The sequence below is a fragment of the Oncorhynchus masou genome, chromosome 10, assembly GCF_036934945.1.
Source record: "Oncorhynchus masou masou isolate Uvic2021 chromosome 10, UVic_Omas_1.1, whole genome shotgun sequence".
NCBI classification, from domain to species: Eukaryota; Metazoa; Chordata; class Actinopteri; order Salmoniformes; family Salmonidae; genus Oncorhynchus; species Oncorhynchus masou.
In genome coordinates this window covers 6,793,680-6,812,937 of record NC_088221.1, presented here as the reverse complement: position 1 = coordinate 6,812,937, position 19,258 = coordinate 6,793,680, and the positions used below count along the sequence as shown (strand labels likewise).

Sequence of the window (19,258 nt, the reverse complement as noted above, 5' to 3'; positions counted from 1 at the left end):
ATATCTGTATAAAAACAATAAGAAGTGTTGGGCTCACAATGATTGGGCACTCTCTAATGCGTTTTGTTACAAAATGAGGTAGTTCTTTTTCATAAGTAGTATCATAGACAAAGAATGAGGTAGGTATGTGTACATATTTTTGCATGTTAATTCTATTGACTAAAAGTCACTACAAAGAGAAACTGAACTTTTTCCATAAGCAGCAAAGAAATTAAGGGCATCTTCTCAAAACACCATACAAAATATCTAACAAAATCACAATAGCTCCATCTTTGGACATGCTATTTCTGTTTTGAGTTAAAAAAAAATAATAATATTTTACCCCCAATTTCATGGTATCCAATTGTTAGTAGTTACTATCTTGCTCATCGCTACAACTCCGTACGGGCTCGGGAGAGACGAAGGTCGAAAGCCATGCGTCCTCCGAAACACAACCCAACCAAGCCGCACTGCTTCTTAATAATTAACACAGCGCGCATCCAACCCGGAAGCCAGCCGCACCAATGTGTCGGAGGAAACACTGTGCACCTGGCGACCTACCTGGTTAGCGTGCACTGCGCCCGGCCCGCCACAGGAGTAGCTAGAGCGTGATGAGACAAGGATATCCCTGCCGGCAAAGCCCTCCCTAACCCTGACGATGCTAGGCCAACTGTGCATCGCCCCACGGACCTATTGGTCGCGGCCGGCTGTGACAGAGCCTGGGCACAAACCCAGAGTCTCTGGTGGCTCAGCTAGCACTGTGATGCAGTGCCCTAGACCACTGCACCACCCGGGAGGCCCTGTTGTGAGTTTTTGTGAACAATCTAACAAGTTCAACATAAGTCAAACATATTGTCTTAAACACAACAAAACAGCTCACTGAAACAGCCTGTTTTTAAACTCAACAGCTTTGTTAGAAAGTTTGTTCCCATTCAGTTCCATAAAAACCTTCAGAAAGACTTCAAAGGTGTAGCGGAGCTCAGTAGGGTAACTGAGATTCATGGCATGCATGAGGCCGAACAGCATTGCAACAGTAAATGCTACATTGCCCAGATCCTACAGCACCTTGACGCCTTCAAGGACAATTCCAGTGTCCTCTGGTTCCTCACTCAAAGCATGGTCTTTAATAACTCTAATATCCACCAGATCCCCACAGTTGTGTCCTCAATGGATGCCTTGGTGGACTCTTCATCCATGCCCTGAACAAGACAGAAAGGCAACACTTGTCAATCATACAAAATTAATCATTCATCAATAAAGTGTTTACAGTTATAGACTTTAGATTGCAAAACATATAGCTCATGAAGCACAAGAGCATGAAACAGACAGAAATAAATCAAGACTGGAGTCCTTTTAAGTGTCAACTAAATCAAGAACTGCTGGTAATATTTGAACTCCGCCTATTACAAGGATAAAATTAAAAGTGGTTCTAACCAAGATTTCCATTCAGATTACAGTTGAGACATAGCCAATTTCATCACTGTATTCAGCATTCATGCAAATAAAAAAAGACAAATCTGAATAATATAATTCAGAAGAAAAAAATAGTGCATCTAACCGCAGCTAATGAAATAAAACGGAAGACGGGAGATGACACAGTAATAGAATAGCTAGTGATAGAATATGATGGTGGCACGGAACAGGAAAGGAAGCGAAAGAAGAAGGAAGAAGTAAACACTTCAATCTATTAACATACCACACATTTCTGAACAAGGTTATGTTCATACACACACACTCTCTTTATGATGCACTCTCGTCCGACATCTATGTTGCTATTCTAAGAAAATAGAAGGATTTTCGAAAAAACTTTTGGTGTAGAACTACATATGAATGTGTCTTTTGAAGCATAAGGAATTCTTACATCAGCCATAGGTGCCATGATTGATATGAGTCTTCTGCCCAGCTGTCCTCTTCTTTGGAACAACTTCAGCAGGTCATCTGAGTGTATTTCAAGTTGAGAAAGAAATTTGAACTGGAGTGGGGTGGGGTTGTGGTGATTCATTTGAACTCAGCATTGACCTGAACATAGTAATTAAACAAATTAGATAAAAAACTGCAGAAAGGAAAATAGACTGGAGATGATCACACAAGCAGCAAACTATAGGGTTCTCTATAGGGAGAGAAATAACTAGGCAGTCAGAACAAATTGTGTTAACTCTGAATAAGGCTCACTTTTGTGGCAAGCTGAGGGACAATAATCTTCTACCTTCAGATAACATACCCAATAAATCAACAATGAGACAAGTATGGTTAACTTACCTGAATGACTTCAAAGAGCACAGGCCATCTGCAATGAAGTCCTCTACCAAAGGGTGTGTCGCAGACAACTTCATGTCTCCTGTATGCAAACTTCTTTTCCATTTTGAACTTCACTGTCTATGTTGTTCCTTTTGTTCACATTGGACAGTAGAGCTTTCCGCATGTCCTCGAGGCTCTCTCCTGTTTCTCCTGAGGGATATATGGGGCAAAAGTTCACTTCTGCTCTCTTTGTCTTTTTAACACCATAGGCTGCACTTGACTTCCCTGCAGGTTTGTGCTTCAAGGAGTTTATCATCACCTCTGGACATCCCAGTCTTCTCAGGCGAGTGCGGTAGTTTGCCCGTTTGTATTTCAAACTGGTTTTCCATCCAGTGAAGGAACACTTCTCAGTCAGTTTTTGAGTAAAGAGTGGACTTTACTTTGATGCACAAGGCATTAAGGCATTCCAGGTCTTACATGCGCATGGACAGTCAATGTACTGTATGTACATGGGTAACGGTACATGGGTAACGTAATGTGGGTGCTTTAACTTGTAATGATGCAAAAGTTGGGACCTACTTGACACCAATTCTGAACACCCCTTACATTTCCACATTTCCACATTCACACAACACTGAAAAAAAGACTGACATTCTGAGCATTTTTTTAAATTGGTAGTAAAACAACTCTGATAACAGTAATTATCAACACTGTATAGCCTTAGAATGGGTAGACAAAGCAGCACAAATGTAGTAGGCAAGCATCATGGACCTTAAATATGAATTTTGTTCATTATTTTTTTCATTATGAAATGTTTGATTCAATGATCTATTGATTTATGCATGCATCCACTCATATGTACATACGTTGAATGAATTGTATTTTTGTCAAATAATTTTAATGTATTGATAAATGGACACCCATAATGTAAAGTAACGCTGTTCAAGTGCTAAAACTCCACATCCCATTTCAATAAGTCTTTTTTTTCACCTTTGCACCACATTTTACAACATAAAGGCAGTAATGGGCAAACTGTAGCCATGGGCAAAATGTCTGTTTGGATTCAATTACATTACCTTTTACCATTTTTGACTTTTACCTCACAAGAGAAAAAAAAATTGGCCCACTAAATGCTGCTGCAAAGTGATTGCAAATGATGCACAAGCACCATAGCATTAGTTAGCTAGCATGTTAGCTAGCTCAAGCAGTGTGCTCTCCTCAGTAAACCTTAATTAGTTCTTGGCTTGGTGAATTCGTCTTGACCAATAGGTAAATATTATGGTGTTTCGCCAACTAACTTTACCTCCTTGCAAAATGTTAATCTTGACCGAGTCCTGTTTCACTGTTCATAGGAGCTAGCTAGCAACATCCATGCCAAAATGTTTCAGACTCAGAGCATAAAATGTGGATATGGAGCAATCACTAATAATGTTACTGCTTACGATTCTGACTACAACCACACAGACAAACGTTGAATAAAATCTAATTCCCACTACAACCACACAGACAAATGTTGAATAAAATCAAACTCTGACTACAACCACACAGACAAACGTTTAATAAAATCAAATTCTGACTACACCCACACAGACAAACATTGAATAAAATCAAATTCTGACTACAACCACACAGACAAACGTTGAATAAAATGAATCACAATGCTTACCTTGACCAAGATCCTAGGTTCTGTCTTATCAAAAATAGATGATTAACCATTGTTTGAGGATATTTGACTTTGTGATATTTGGAAAATGTAAAGCCTCGCTGGGTGAGCAATTGGACAACTAGACTATTGCAAACCTTCCATATTTGATTAATTTCACTAGGGTAGGGGGCACATTTTCACCTGCGGATGAAAAGCGTGCCAAAGGTAAACTGCATGCTACTCAGGCCCAGAAGCTAGGATATGCATATAATTAGTAAATGTGGATGGAAAACACTCTAAAGTTTCGAAAACTGTTAAAATAATGTCTGTGACTATTACAAAACTGATTTGGCGAAAACCTGAGAAACATCATTCCATTTTTTTTATGTTTGTAGTTTTCTATTGAATGCCAGTACAGTATCCGTTGACTTAGGACTCACATTGCACTTCCTATATGGCTTCCACTAGATGTCAACAGTCTTTAGAAATGGTTTAAGGCTTGTATTCTGAAAAATGAGAGAGTAAGACCACTCTGAATGAGTGGACCCTACAGTGTCCCAGAGGTTTTTCATGCGTGCGACCGAGAGCGCGCCTTTCTTGTTTAGCTTTTATATTGAAGACGTTATTGTCCGGTTGAAATATAATCAATTATTTAGGCTAAAAACAACCTGATGATTGATTATAAACATCATTTGACATGTTTCTACAAACTTTACGGATACTATTTGGATTTTTTTGTCTGTCTGTTGTGACTGCGTTTGAGCCTGTGGATTACTGAACACAACGTGCAAACAAAACTGAGGTTGTTGGATATAAACAGGGACTTTTATTGAGTAAATGGGAATCTTGTGAGTGCAACCATATGAAGATCATCAAAGGTAAGTGATTAATTGTATCACTATTTCTGACTTGTGTAACTCCTCTATTTGGCTGGTAACTGTTTGTAATGATTTGTCTGCTGGGCGCAGTTCTCAGATAATCGCATGGTATGCTCTCGCCGTAAATCCTTTTTGAAATCTGACACCGTGATTGGACTAACAAGAAGTTCATATTTAAACCGATGTTTCACACTTGTATGTTTTCCTGAATTTTTATGATGAGTATTTCTGTTTTTGAATTTGGCGGTCTGCAATTTCACTGGATGCTGGTCAGGTGGGACGCTCGCGTCACACGTACCCTAGTGAGGTTAAGGAGCAATATAGAAAATAACAATTCTTTAACTACAGTAAACCAAGTTGTTTTTATGATATATGTTGTTCCACATTGGTAGTCTGTAACTATTATGTATGAATTTAACTGCAGAATTAGATATTTATACACGTTCCTCCAAATGTAAAATTTTGAAGTTGGTCCAAACATAAAATCTGAAGTGTTTTTGACACTCTGGGTTGAGTCCTACTCAAATATTGTTCTGTTTCTTGTAAAATTTACAAGTTGCTCCAAACGTCAAATTTAGAAGGTTAATGTTTTCGATAGGGGTAAAACATAACAATTAGGCACTTATTCCACATTTTTTAAGGTAAGGGTTAAGGTTTGGGATAGGGTTAAAATAAAATAAATAATAACGAGTGTCCACCACTGTCCACAACCTTCTGATCCAGAGTCATGGGATCCAGAGTCATGGGATTATGCTCATCCACCACCCCCATCCACAGCACCCTAGCAAGACCCAAGCCTACTTGATGTTAATAACTACATTAGATTTGATTTACTGTTTCCCTTAGTGGCCGGTTATATAGGCTATTTCCCGAAGTCCTCATGGATAGACGTCCAATTCCGAAGTCATTTTTGAGCCTGACATACACTATGTGTTCCAGACCATGTTTGAAGTTAGATTTGGACCTATCATGATTTTCATTGGGTCTATGGAAAATGTCCATTGATAGTGCATTTTAGTCCAGGAACAGTGTTAAAGTCTTGAGTACGGGAAAGTGATAATGTCCCTGCATTACATTGTGAAAATACAGTAGAATGTTGCTGCAAAAGAAGGTGTCACTGTCTACTAAGCCATGAAAAAAGTATTTGTACTTTATTTAATAATAATTTCATCAGTATTCCAGAGCACGCCTCTTTGTGGAGTGATAGGTGTCAGCTCATGATTGGGTCGTGCTAAAGCATGAGAATTACCCATTAAATCATCTAGCACTGTCAATATTAGGATCCTGGGGTCCCTCAAAGTATTTCTTTGTCATTTAATGGTTTAGGATAGACCGATCAGTCATCCAATCCGTTGCACTATAGTGTGTAGGCAAGCCGATAGCTCACCCACAATTTCAACAACCCTATATATAAATATAATGGTGAACTCTTCAAAGGCCACACATAGTTTAGAGCTGTATGGTATTTGTCACTGTTTCAGATTAAATACAACAACGAAGCTTTAAACATATCATCACCAATTTAGACATTTGCACTTGCCCTTAATCTTTTTGTTTTTAAACCTCTATTGTATCATTGTTTTCTACCTTTGAAATGATTTGATGAAATGATTAAATTATAATTTACCAATGGCATACAAACCAATTGAACATGTCGCTGTAATATACAGTATACAAAGTATAGGTAATAAATGCATGTGTCCTTTTATGAGAATGGAAGCTTGAGATGGTTGATGGTTCTTTTTCATAGAAATTCTACTTTCCTCACCCTCCCCTGTGGGATATTTGCAAGTTTTGTGTTCTGCTGTTGCTTCTCATCAAATCCCTTAATAGTATCATTATTTACATCGCAGTCATTATCGCCATGTCTCATATTCTTTGTCATTTTGTCATCCCTGTCATTTCTTCTGTCGCCCTTGGCTTGCTTTTGGGAATTCAGGCAGGGACTTTTTGTTAGGCTGCTGGTGACAAATGGCTTTGTAAAAAGTGCTATAAACAATGAAGAAAAAAGAAAAGAAATGGAAAAATTTAATCTATGCTTCAGTGGTATCATCTTTCACCTTTTTCAATATCAATGTCCATTATGTTTATGGATTGTTTGGCTGCTGCCTCTATTCCTTGGTACGTGGGACCTGTGTATCAGATTCGTAGATTCAATGCTTAGGGGCATCCGGCCGTTGATAATGTCATTTTGATTGATTGTTTTAATCGTTTAATTCAGTGCAAGTCTTCTAATAATGGATGGTTTCTCAGTACAGACAGATTATGGTTCAGATGGTGTATAGTCCTTTACTCTGTGTAGTTCATGATTGCCTCGTCCCTATCAATGACCTCGACCTGGAAGTAGCCTACACCAAATGGCAAGATTCCATCAAGCAGGTCTTGACAGTGTCAGTATTTGAACTTTTAATTTCAAATCATTTCAAAGTTGAATTCTTTGAACTTCTTGAGTGCAGCAGTGCTACACTGGAGTTGATGTGGTGCACCATACTAAGGCATAGCCACGGAAAAGAACAGCTCACCCAGCACAGTTCTTAATGTTATAATATCAACATCCCTTTATCCTGAAAACTTGTAACATTTACATTTCAGGAGTCTACTTGCTATTTCTGCAGTAGCCAATCATATTCTGCTATATCAATTGAATAGAAAAACATACTGCAATGGTTTGTTTGAATTGAGGTCTTGCACATTGCTTATGCACACTGGCTAATTGCCAGTTCAAGTATTAAACGTAGCATGGTGTCTTTTGACACTACGGATCAACCAGTTTTAACAGGGAACCATATGGTTTACTCCATTCTGAAGCTGCATTGTCCTGGTAACCACACACCAGCAACAGACCTCATCATCTGTGGATGCACTCTTTTGTGTGTGTTTGAGTGTGTGTATACGTGCCTGTGCTTGTGCGTGTGTGTGCCTTTCCCCTCTCTCTGTGTTTGTAACCAAGGTCGCTCTTGAACCGCTGTGTTTTTTTCAGAGGTGTGTGGGCTTCATTCATCATCCCTATGATAGGTGGTGCTGTAGTGCCCTAAATCTCCCGCTCTGCCTCTCTTCAACTGGTCTCTCGCTCGCTCTTTCTCTTTATCGGTCTCTGTCTCTCTCTCTCTCTGTCTCTCTGATTTGAGAGGGGGCTCTTGGTCAATGTGGGGAGCTCTATTATTGAGAACAAAATCTAACTGTACTATACATGTCTTTTCTGGCATGTCCTCTCTCTCTCTCTCTCTCTCTCTCTCTCTCTCTCTCTCTCTCTCTCTCTCTCTCCTCCCCTTTGTAAAGATTGTGTGTGTGTGTGTGTGTGTGCGTGCATGTGTATACGTGTGTGTGTGCGCTTCTTAATGTGTATATGAGTGCGTGTGCATACACACATGCGTGCCATTGTGCGTGGCAGGGGTGTTATTACTATAACCCAGTGCTGCGTAGTATCTTCAACTCTCCTCCCTACTAATGGTTTCCAAGTGGGGGGGGGCTGGTCTGCCTCTGTTTCCGATCGATACCGGGAGATGTGAAGAACACAAACATGGCTAATTGTTACGGTCATTGTCTTCTTGTATCTCCTGACACTTGGGATAGTAGACAGGAACAGGGGAGATGTTGTGTAATGTTGCTACCAAGACACAGATCTACCATAGTCTGGGATGTGGGGACTTGGGAGGAAAAAGGGAATGAGGGAAAGAGGGTAAAAGTACTGCCTGTCGTTCCAAGTCACTTCATAATTGTACTGACAATGTAGGGTGGGTGGGGAGAGAGGTGTGTGTGCATGTGTGCGTGCGTGCGTGTGTGTGTGTGCGTCTGTGCGGGAATATTTGTGTGAAGTGTACGTAAGCGTTTGACACAATACAGAGGCAAAGGATGCAGTTTGAAATGCAGTTTCAGTATAAAACTATTGAAAGTTTTATAGAACAGAGAAAGTAGAAGACATCTGTGTCAGCCCTCTATGCTAATCCAATCAGTAGCAGTCAATCATATCAATTCTACCTGGATAGGAAAATGAACAACATAATTGAACTGTCAACCTCAAGTCTGTTGAACCCTTATTTGAACACAACACACACCTTTGTATAATTTGTATGATATATTTTGAAATAAAGTTAAATTTCTAAATTGCTTTTGAGGGATACAACGTTTTTGCATATTTTCTCTGGTTTGAGTTGCAGTTGGTATCTTTGTGTTGTCACTGCTTTGCAGACAAAGATAATTGAGGCTCACCTTACCTTCTGGAGAGATCTAAGGTATAGAGTAGTCCCATGAATACAGAATATACACATTTCTCGCATGACTGGGTTCTGTCTTCACAGAGACAGGAAAAGAGAGAGCGTCTTAAGCATTCAGGAGGGGTGGGTGGGTGTGTGGGTATGTATGTTCTGCCAAGACCTGAGGGCACAGACACAGGTTCAAACTAAAATTGAGGAACGGGGAGAAATTTTCAAACTCTCACTGCAAGGAAACTTTCTCCTTTCTTGTTTTTCTCTACCTTTCTATCCTTTCTACTGGTGTGTAAGGACTTCGTGGCAAATGCATGTACATGGTAAGAATGATTGCTGAAGCAGAGAGAACTTAACCTTGAGAAAGTGCTATCCAGACAAAACCATAAAATATCATGCCAAATAGCCACCGAAACAGTCAGAAAAGGGTCACAAACCAAAGCACTAACCAGACCAAATATGCCCAAGAGTAGACGAAAAAGCACTAACCAGACCAAACAGATTCTACAAGTATCAGGAACTCTATTGTAGGGATGAGACACCATTCTTCCACCAGAAATTCCATAATTTGGTGTTTTGTTGATGGTGGTGGAAAACGCTGTCTCAATCGTCGCTCCAGGATCTCCAATAAGTGTTCAATTGGGTTGAGGTCTGGTGACTGAGACAGCCATGGCATAAGGCTTACATCGTTTTCATGTTCATCAAACCATTCAGTGACCACTCATACCCTGTGGAATGTGGCATTGTCATCCTATAAGAGCTTAGCATGGTAGCTAAATTAATGGCCAGAATAATGAACTGTCCTGCATTTTTAAACATGACCCTAAGGATGATAGGATGTTAATTGCTTAATTAACCCAGGTACCACACCTGTGTGGAAGCACATACTTTGTATCCTTCATTTACTTGTGTTTTCAATATTTTGGCAGTTACCTGTATGTAAGAGAGTAGACAAAACAAACAGCGAACAGACCAAAATAATGACAAAACTTGATGTTATGAACACTAAAACAGACTAACCAGGTCAACCCAGGACAAACCAGGTCAAACAGGCACTAAACCAGATGAAAGCTAGACTATAAACCAGGATAATCTAGTCCAACAGTTATTTCCAAACACCACAAGGGAACACACTCTAACAACCCAAGGTGGGGGAAAAATTAAGGATGTGGTACTGGGAGATGATACTTCTCTCCCTGCTTCTCCTTTCTCTTCCTCACGGGCCCTACCTTTTTAAAAATAGCACTCAGTAATAGAGGGCCGGGATGGAAGAGGGAAAGGGGGCCAGGGATCCTCAGAGGAGGGATACGCAATTTGAGTTTGGGCAGATTGCTTTTTCCCCCGCCCGGTACTGATGAGTCGTGGCTATGCACCGGTGGGGGGCTAAGCCCTCCAGCCGCCGGCGCACTGCAGAAAAGATATCATCATGATGAAATAAAGGAGAGACTCCAGAAAGATCAGCAGGGATTTCAGGTGACAGAGAGACAGAAGGGGAGGGATGGAGGAAGGGAAAGAGGGAAGGAAGGAGGGAGGGAAAGTAGGCATCAGAGAGACAGTATGGGCTGATTGTTGGATACGGTGGATGTAGAGGCACTTGAGACGCCTGGCTCCGGTTGCTAGGGGTCATGGTAACATTGTGGGATTGAGGACTTGTGAGATTTTCAGCAAATGGGTTTTACATTTTTTGGGGGCAGAAGTAGTGTGGATCTTATTGAACCATTTTGTTTATATGGGTGTCTATATGGGACCTTATAGGGGTCTGTGATAGTTGTGGTACCAAAGGCTTAGTTGATTGGACCATGGACCCTGCATGGGCCACTAATACGTTTACTAAATAACCATGTTGTTATGTCATATGTTGTTGTGAGTGGCTAGTTGACCAAATCTGGACCTTCAAATGTCCTTTAAAGAGACTAGCCGGGATCTTGAAAACTGTGTCTGTATTTTTCAACCTTCCGTGTGGACTTGACTTGTCAATGTATGGCTCATACATGCTAATATCTGCAGTCTTCTCCCAGTGGAGAAAAATCCTTACATTCTAACATGACATAATTTAGTGCATGAGATCTGTGCACTTGCTCCTGTCATGTAGTGAACACACGCTCTGAAACAAGACGGATTTCCGGGCTGCATGCTGACAATATTTTTATAACAGCGAGAATGAATCAAATACAGTACATTGATGAAATGAATTCTTCCGAAGTTAGAAAACATCAAAATGAAGGCATTCGACCGGTTAGACATATCTCTCTCAGAAGCTCATCTCTCTCTCTCCCTCTCTCACTTTCAGGAGGTGAGGGGTCGGCGGAGACTGGGCAGAAGGAGACGTCCACCTGTGACATATGCCAGTTTGGGGCGGAGTGCGATGTGGACGCTGAGGATGTATGGTAAGTAAACCTCAGGGTTAGTGCACAGCTGGTCAACTCATTCAGGAAGTTAACAGCAACAGTAGTACCAACTCAGTAGGCTTGTAGTTCGTGTGCACCCTGAGTTAGGAGGCTGGAAGGGTTTCAATCCCCAGGCGGGTCATACTAAATGTCATGGGAGGGATCTGAATCCTGGTCTCCCACGGTAGAAATCAATGTCTTGACCATTAAACCAAGTGAACATTACCTTTCCTTGATGTTGAAGTGGCATGCAGGACTACCTAATCACAAGAACATGAGCAACCATGTACCCGACTCATTTCTGCTACATAAACACTTAAAAAATGGGAACCGATGCCTTTCTGCACAGCACTCAGCAATAAGCAAATTGATTGTGGTTAAATTAATAAAAGAATGAACAAATGAATAAACAAATGAGCGAATGACCGAATGAGTGAATGTATTTTTGTGTCTTACCACATTTATGCAACCCTTAATCCCCTTATGGGACACCGTTTAGATTTTCAGCACTTCAGTGACACATCAGTCCACCTCTTTTAACCTTAATTCAACTCCAATGACTTCTTCAGCCCCATGGGAGGATAGGCTTCAAAGGGTGGATGGACTGAGTGCCACAGACCAAGAGAGGGAAGGTCGAAAATGTCTTTATCAGACTTAATGTCCCCGACACCTTACCTACCAACACCTGCATCCCCCTGCTCTGTACAGGCACACACACACACACACACACACACACACACACACACACACACACACACACACACACACACACACACACACACACACTCTCCCCATTCCAATCTGTTTGTTTGTGTTTGTGTGTGTGTCCTGCTTCAGTCCTGCTTCAGTGCCACAAACGTGCTTCACTCCCTCTGTTCCCATTGTTCTCTCTCTGTCTCTTACTATCATTCTCTACTCTCTTTCTTTATCTGTCTCTCACCCCCTACTCTCTCTATCCCTCTCTCTCCTTCCCTCCCTTCCTCTTTCTGTCTGTCAGTCCTTTGGAAGGATTACTCTGAAATATGAGGCTGGGGATTATAAAAAATCAATGTTATATTCAGCAGCAATAAAGTTTATAGCTGTGGTTTTGCACGACATGGAAGAGGCTAGGAAAGGCTGCCGAGTGGTCTAGCCACTGACTGTGTGTGCATGCACGTGATGATGTGTGTTTGTGTGGTGTGTGTCTGCGTGCGTGCATATAGGACCAAAGTCTGTGTGTGTGTGTTTGTTTATGTGATATAGTGTGTGTCTGCCTGTGTGCGTACCTCTGTCTGCGTTTGTGTGTGTGTGCGCATTCGTGTATCCGTGTGCATTTGTATGTGCATGTGTTTGTGTGTGTATTTTCATGTGTTTGTATGTGTGTACATGTGTGTGTGCATGACTGGAAGTGGCCGTTAAAGGACAGGTACACAGGAAGCCTGCAGGCAATCATTGAGTTTAGATAGAGGGTAAACCACATGGCACTGTGCAAATCAATAAGACACATCCTACTAAGAAGTGCTCCTCACACACAGGCACACCAATACATGCTCTTATTGTTCATCTCTACTCCCTCTCTCTCCGTCTCGATATACACAGAGTTTACAAAGCATTAGGAACACCTGCTCTTTCCATGACTGACTGACCGGGTGAATCCAGGTGAAACTATTATCCCTTATTGATGTCATTTGTTAAATCCATTTCAATCAGCGTAGATGAAAGGGAGCATACAGGTTAAAGAAGGATTTTTAATCCTTGAGACAATTGCGACATGGATTGTGTAGGTGGGCCGTTCAAAGGGGGAATGGGCAAGACAAAATATTTAAGTGCCTTTGAACGGGGTGTGGTAGTAGGTGTCAGGCGCACCAGTTGACTGTGTCAAGAACTGCAACGCTGCTGGGTTTTTCACACTCAACAGTTTCCCGTGTGTATCAAGAATTGTCCACCACCCAAAGGACATACAGCCAACTTGACACAACTGTGGGAAGCATTGGAGTCAACATGGGCCGGCATCCCTGTGGAACACTTTCCCACCTGTTTGAGTCCATGCCCCGACAAATTGAGGCTGTTCTGAGGGCAAAAGTGGGTGCACTCAGTATACGTTTGTGTGTGTGATTTTATTTTATTAGGATCTTTTTTAGCCCACCAAGGACAAGTCTTCCAAAAGCCATGAAGAAATGTAAAGACATACAGAAATGTTTAACAACAACAAAAGCAAAACACAAACACAGATCCACATTCCTATCTCCTTTGTATAATATGTGTGTGTGCATACGTAGGCCAGAGAGAGGGTGTGTGTGCGTGTGTGTGTGTGTGTGTGTGTGTGTGTGTGTGTGTGTGTGTGTGTGTGTGTGTGTGTGTGTGTGTGTGTGTGTGTGTGTGTGTGTGTGTGTGTGTGTGTGTGTGTGTGTGTGTGTGTTGATGTGTTGACGCAGTGCAGTATTGCAGTGGTAGTGCCTATTGTGGAGAAAGTGAGAAGCTCTATTAAAAATGCATGGCCTACAGACATTATCCTTGATGACCGCCACAGATGGCCACTCGGGATGGCAAGCCTCTGAAAGCATTGCCACTTCTGGGTCTTTGTGTGTGCATTCACGTGTATGTGGTAATAATAGGTGGGGGATTGTGTATGCGTTATTTGTTTGTTTGTGAGTGCGAGAGTGTGTGTGCGTATAGGTCATGCATCCCATTACACAGTATGTATATCTATATTTCTATGTACGAGAGTGTTTATGTGTTTGTGATTATGTGTGTGTTTGCAGTATGCAAATTGGGCAGAGAGCTGGTATGAAGCAAGGCCAATGCTTTCCTCATAGATGGCTCTGGGCCAGGGGAAAATAAAAAAGGAGCAGAGTATAATGACAGATTTATAATTACAGTGTCTAACGTTCAGAGCTACTCAGCAAGAACTGTCTAGGGACTGCAATTTTTGTGTAATTTCTGCTGAACATGCTCACTGAGCACTTTGGGTCACACGCACACACACACGCTAACTCATGCGCGCACATTCTCGCACACTGTCGTTTCAATGAAGACCGCACACACACACACACAGTCAGTCAGACAGTCAGTAAGTCAGTCAGTTATGCACATATACACATTCACGTACATACATACAGTACCAGTCAAAAGTTTGAACACGCCTACTCATTTCAGGGTTTTTCTTTATTTTTACTATATTCTACTCTGTAGAATAATAGTGAAGACATGAAAACTATGAAATAACACATATGGAATCATGTAGTAACCAAAAAAGTGTTGTTTATGTTTATATTTTAGATTCTTCAAAGTAGCCACCCTTTGCCTTGATGCCAGCTTTGCACACTCTTGGCATATGTGTTATTTCATAGTTTTGATGTCCTGACTATTATTCTACAATGTAGAAAATAGTAAAAATAAAGAAAAACCCTGGAATGAGTAGGTATGTTCAAACTTTAGACTGGTACTGTACTTGTACACCCCCCCCACACACACACACTACACACTCAGATGCACATCGAGACTTTCCGACTGAGATATAAAGTGAAATTCATGGACAAAATGGTAAACAAAACAGGCAGTATCGACCACAAAGAAACAAGTTGAATCGTGCACATAAAGCAAAAACACAAACACCTACACCCACCCACCCACCACCCACACACGCACACACACACACACACACACACACACACACACACACACACACACACACACACACACACACAAACACACGACATGTGATAAAAAAAACACAATAGACTACACTCTACAACGGGCGCTGATTCACTGAATGACAAATCCTGAAGAACTCCAGTTCTCTATCACTCTATTATTTTTTTGGTGTGACCACTACTGATGTGTCCCACCATCCTTTCCAATAGGTGTGTGTGTAACATTGACTGCTCCCACATCAGCTTCAACCCAGTTTGCGCCTCAGATGGCCATTCCTATGACAACCCCTGCCAGGTGAAGGAGGAGTCGTGTCAGAAGCAGGAGCGGATCGAGGTCAAATACCTGGGCCACTGCCAAGGTGAGATATAGCTACTACGGTATACGAAACGTATTTCTGTATCTTTTTCTTCTTCTTCTCCCTTCTCCTCTTTCTACGTTAATATTTAGTAATATAGGCCCCATTAATATTCAATGCATTTTAAATTGCATTAATATTTGGTAATTTAGGCGACCAATCAATTGCAAATATAAAATGTGTGCTATATTGGAAGTTTCAAACTCTTTACAACCATCAAAACCTCCTCTTGCAGAATATTGACATGGAAACATGCCTGTCCTTGAATATAATGTTAATATTCTTTATCAGCAATTGGGGCCTTTGTAATTTTCTTTTGTCCAACAATTGATCCAGTGCAAAGCAATACAACACAACCACATCAACAAAACACCATCATTATGTCTTAGAACCCAATTCATATAATGAAGCTTTGGCACTGTGGTTTGGTTCTGTGACAGCAACATTTGTTAGATTTTCATTGCAAATGAAGGGTTTGATTCCATATTTTTCACATTTGCATTATGTCATCTGAAATTAAGGCTCATGGGTCCTATTCTATGTGTATGAGTTATGGCTGTTCTCATACTTTTTGAGGCTTCTGCATATTGATGCATTAACATGACACTACAACATTCAATGGCAGCCATGTTAGCTCTGATTAACAGAATGAACATTATGATCCATTTACATGGCACTTAAACATTCATTTACATTGGGAATATTAAAAAAGACTATGTAACTGATCTACAATCAAAATTCTGAAAGGTGGGCCAACTTTCTAAGTATATATGGCTGGTTATATCCACTGTCCAGATGGATGGAACGTCGTATATGGTTTTTGCCTCAGGCGCAAAACTGAGTCATAAGGCAAATCATTTCCATTATATTTGTCTGTTCAGTCATAAGTTAGGTTTCTCTAAATGTTTTCCCACACGATGTAACCTTAATAGGCCACTGGCTGCAAACACAGGGAGGCTGCAAACAGTGGGCTGTGTCACTACGACAATAAGAATCAATCCATCCTTGACCGGGAAATGAATTGTGACAGACTTTTCAATGCCCTTATTGTATGTTAAATCCTTCCCTAACGTGTATATAATCAAACTCAAAAATCTTCCCTTTATTTAACCTATTGAAAAAATCTGTAAAACCACCATAAAATGTTTCAAAAGTTGCTTCAAGACATTCTCCGGTACTGTTGTATTCTTTTTAGCCAGTAGTTCTGAAAGTAGCACTCACAAGCCAAAAGTGGCCCATGAAAATTGCGTACTACGTCACATATGTGCAGATATGTGCACCACCTGATTGCTCTCTGTCTCTCTCGCTCTGCTGTGTGTGCATCTTGCTAGCTGTCACGCAAATGGCGAGGGGCTGAAGCTCATTGGCTGGAAACCGAATTGCTAGGGGACTGGCCCACATGGGGGAAAATGTAGGGAAAGTGGCAGAGCATAGCTTCCAGGAAAACAATCGCTTTCAAACTAGGGATTTCGTGTCTAATTGAGGTAAAACAGTAATTCTGCTCATAGATTATGCACGTATGAACTACACATTGACACATCCAGCCCAAAATGGGTTTAAAAAAAGACTTAGTAGACACCAAAGTTCCGGAGCATGTCTTTAAATGTTAAATGTCCAAAAAATAAAACCCACATTGTATACATTGTTCACCCTCTGGATACAATGTCTGTGATATTTGCACAATATAGTTGAAACTAATGGATTATTTTTATATTTATTTATGTATTGATACTTAATTACATGTAGCGTTACTGTTTAAAACCTAATTGGGATATTTTTTCTATTGGGTTTCTGTTGTTTGGGGTGAACTGTATAGCGTTTTGTCACAAAACATGATTATTAGTCTCTCTAAAATAAAATTACCTTGCAATATACACTATATATACAAAAGTATGTGGGTACCCCTTCAAATAGTGGATTCGGCTATTTCAGCCAGAACCGTTGCTGACTGGTGTATAAAATCGAGCACAACGCCATGCAATCTCCATAGACAAACATTGGCAGTAGAATGGGTTGTAAATAAGAATTTGTTCTTAACTGACTTGCCTAGTTAAATAAAGGTTTTTTAAAAAGCCTTACTGAAGAGCTCAGTGACTTTCAACGTGGCACCGTCATAGGATGCCACCTTTCTAACAAGTCAGTTCGTAGAAATCTGCCCTGCTATAGCTGTCCCGGTCAACTGTAAGTGCTGTTATTGTGAAGTGGAAACGTCAAGGAGCAACAACGGCTCAGCCATGAAGTGGTAGGCCACACATGCTCACAGAACTGGACCACCGAGTGCTGTAGCGCGTAGCGCTTAACAATCATCAGTCCTCGGTTGCAACACTCACTACCAAGTTCCACACTGCCTTTGGAAGCAACGTCAGCACAAGAACTGTGCGTCAGGAGCTTTGTGAAATGTGTTTCCATGGCCGAGCAGCTGCACATAAGCCTAAAATCACCGTGCGCAATCCCAATGCATTCTCCATCTGGCGGATTCCAGGAGAACGCTACCTGCCCTAAGGCATAGTGCCAACTGTAAAGTTTGGTGGTGTAGGAATAATGGTCTGGGGCTTTTTTTCATGGTTCTGGCTAAGCCCCTTAGTTCTAGTGAAGGGAAATCTTAACATTACAGCATACAATGACATTCTAGACAATTCTGTGCTTCCAACTTTTTGGGGAAGGCCCTTTCCTGTTTCAGCATGACAATGCTTCAGTGTACAAAACGAGGTCCATACAGAAATGGTTTGTCTAGATCGGTGTGGAAGAACTTGACTGGCCTGCACAGAGCCCTGACCTCAACCCCACCAAGCTCCTTTGGATGAATTGGAACGCCGACAGCGAGCCAGGCCTAATCGCCCAACATCAGTGCCCAACCTCACTAAAATGCTCTTATGGCTGAATGGAAACAAGTCCCCGCAGCAAGTCCCCGCAAGCCTTCGTAGAAGAGTGGAGGCAGTTACAGCAGCAATGGGGGGACCAACTCCATATTAATGCTCAGATTTTGGGATGAGATGTTCTACGAGCAGGTGTTCACATACTTTTTGGTCATTTAGTATATTTTATGTCATCGTAAGATGAAAAAATAATAGCTCTATCACTTTCACAAGATGTGTCTTTAATCAATGTCAATTTACCAACATTTCCGAAATGCAAATATTGCGTTTAAATGAAACCCATCAAATAATAAATAAAGGTATAATTCAATTGTATTGAGGTTTGTATTGCAATAATCATCTGACCATTAAATGGTTTGGATAATTTGCATAAGATAAATCATGATCCCTATAACACATATACTATAAATAAATCTATATATTATGTTGTTTTGTTATTCCTTTTATTTTGTTTAATAGAATGCTCAGAGGATATTTGTTATTATAATAATTTGTCTTTTAATCCTTAAACGTTGTCCTAAATATTGTAATCCACATGATACTCTCAAAGATTAGATAATTTAACTCCTATGTGAGGTACTGTCCTACCCTAGCTACTGGTTCAAGGTCAGTTCTGTGTTTTGAACTGTCATTTTGTCCCGAGCAAGAATCACAGAGTGCTGAACTTGGATCAGTTTGGCCTGTTAGATCACAATGAATAAAAATAGACAGCGGGGACCTGATCCTAGATCAGCAATCCTACTTAGACTGTATTATGACTGTGCCTTCTCAGGTGACATCATGACAGGGACCAAAGCCGGAGACGGACACTATGCCAGGAAAGATTACTCAGGTAGGTGGTAATGTGTGTGTGTGTGTGTGTCAGATCCATGAATGACGTGAACAATGGCAGACAGTTTAATGTGTGTCCTTTTGACAAGGGCCAATATGACTCTGGTCAAAGTAATGCACTATATAGGGAAAAAGGTGCCATTTGGGACGCAGGCCAAATTGAATAACATGCCGACTATTAGCATAAGGGATGTCAGTGGTGGATAAATGTAATTTACACAGCTTTTAATC

The 19,258-nt window shown here is 40.9% G+C and overlaps 1 protein-coding gene across 1 annotated transcript in view; it reads left to right on the top strand.

The window, feature by feature from the left end:
• LOC135547087 (tomoregulin-2-like) overlaps positions 1–19,258 on the top strand; it is a 147,107-nt gene that overhangs the window by 112,185 nt on the left and 15,664 nt on the right. Inside the window, exons 5-7 of the mRNA XM_064975739.1 lie at positions 11,236–11,332; positions 15,175–15,323; positions 18,969–19,028. Coding sequence (XP_064831811.1) covers positions 11,236–11,332; positions 15,175–15,323; positions 18,969–19,028 — 306 coding nt within the window. The remainder of the gene's footprint in view (positions 1–11,235; positions 11,333–15,174; positions 15,324–18,968; positions 19,029–19,258) is intronic.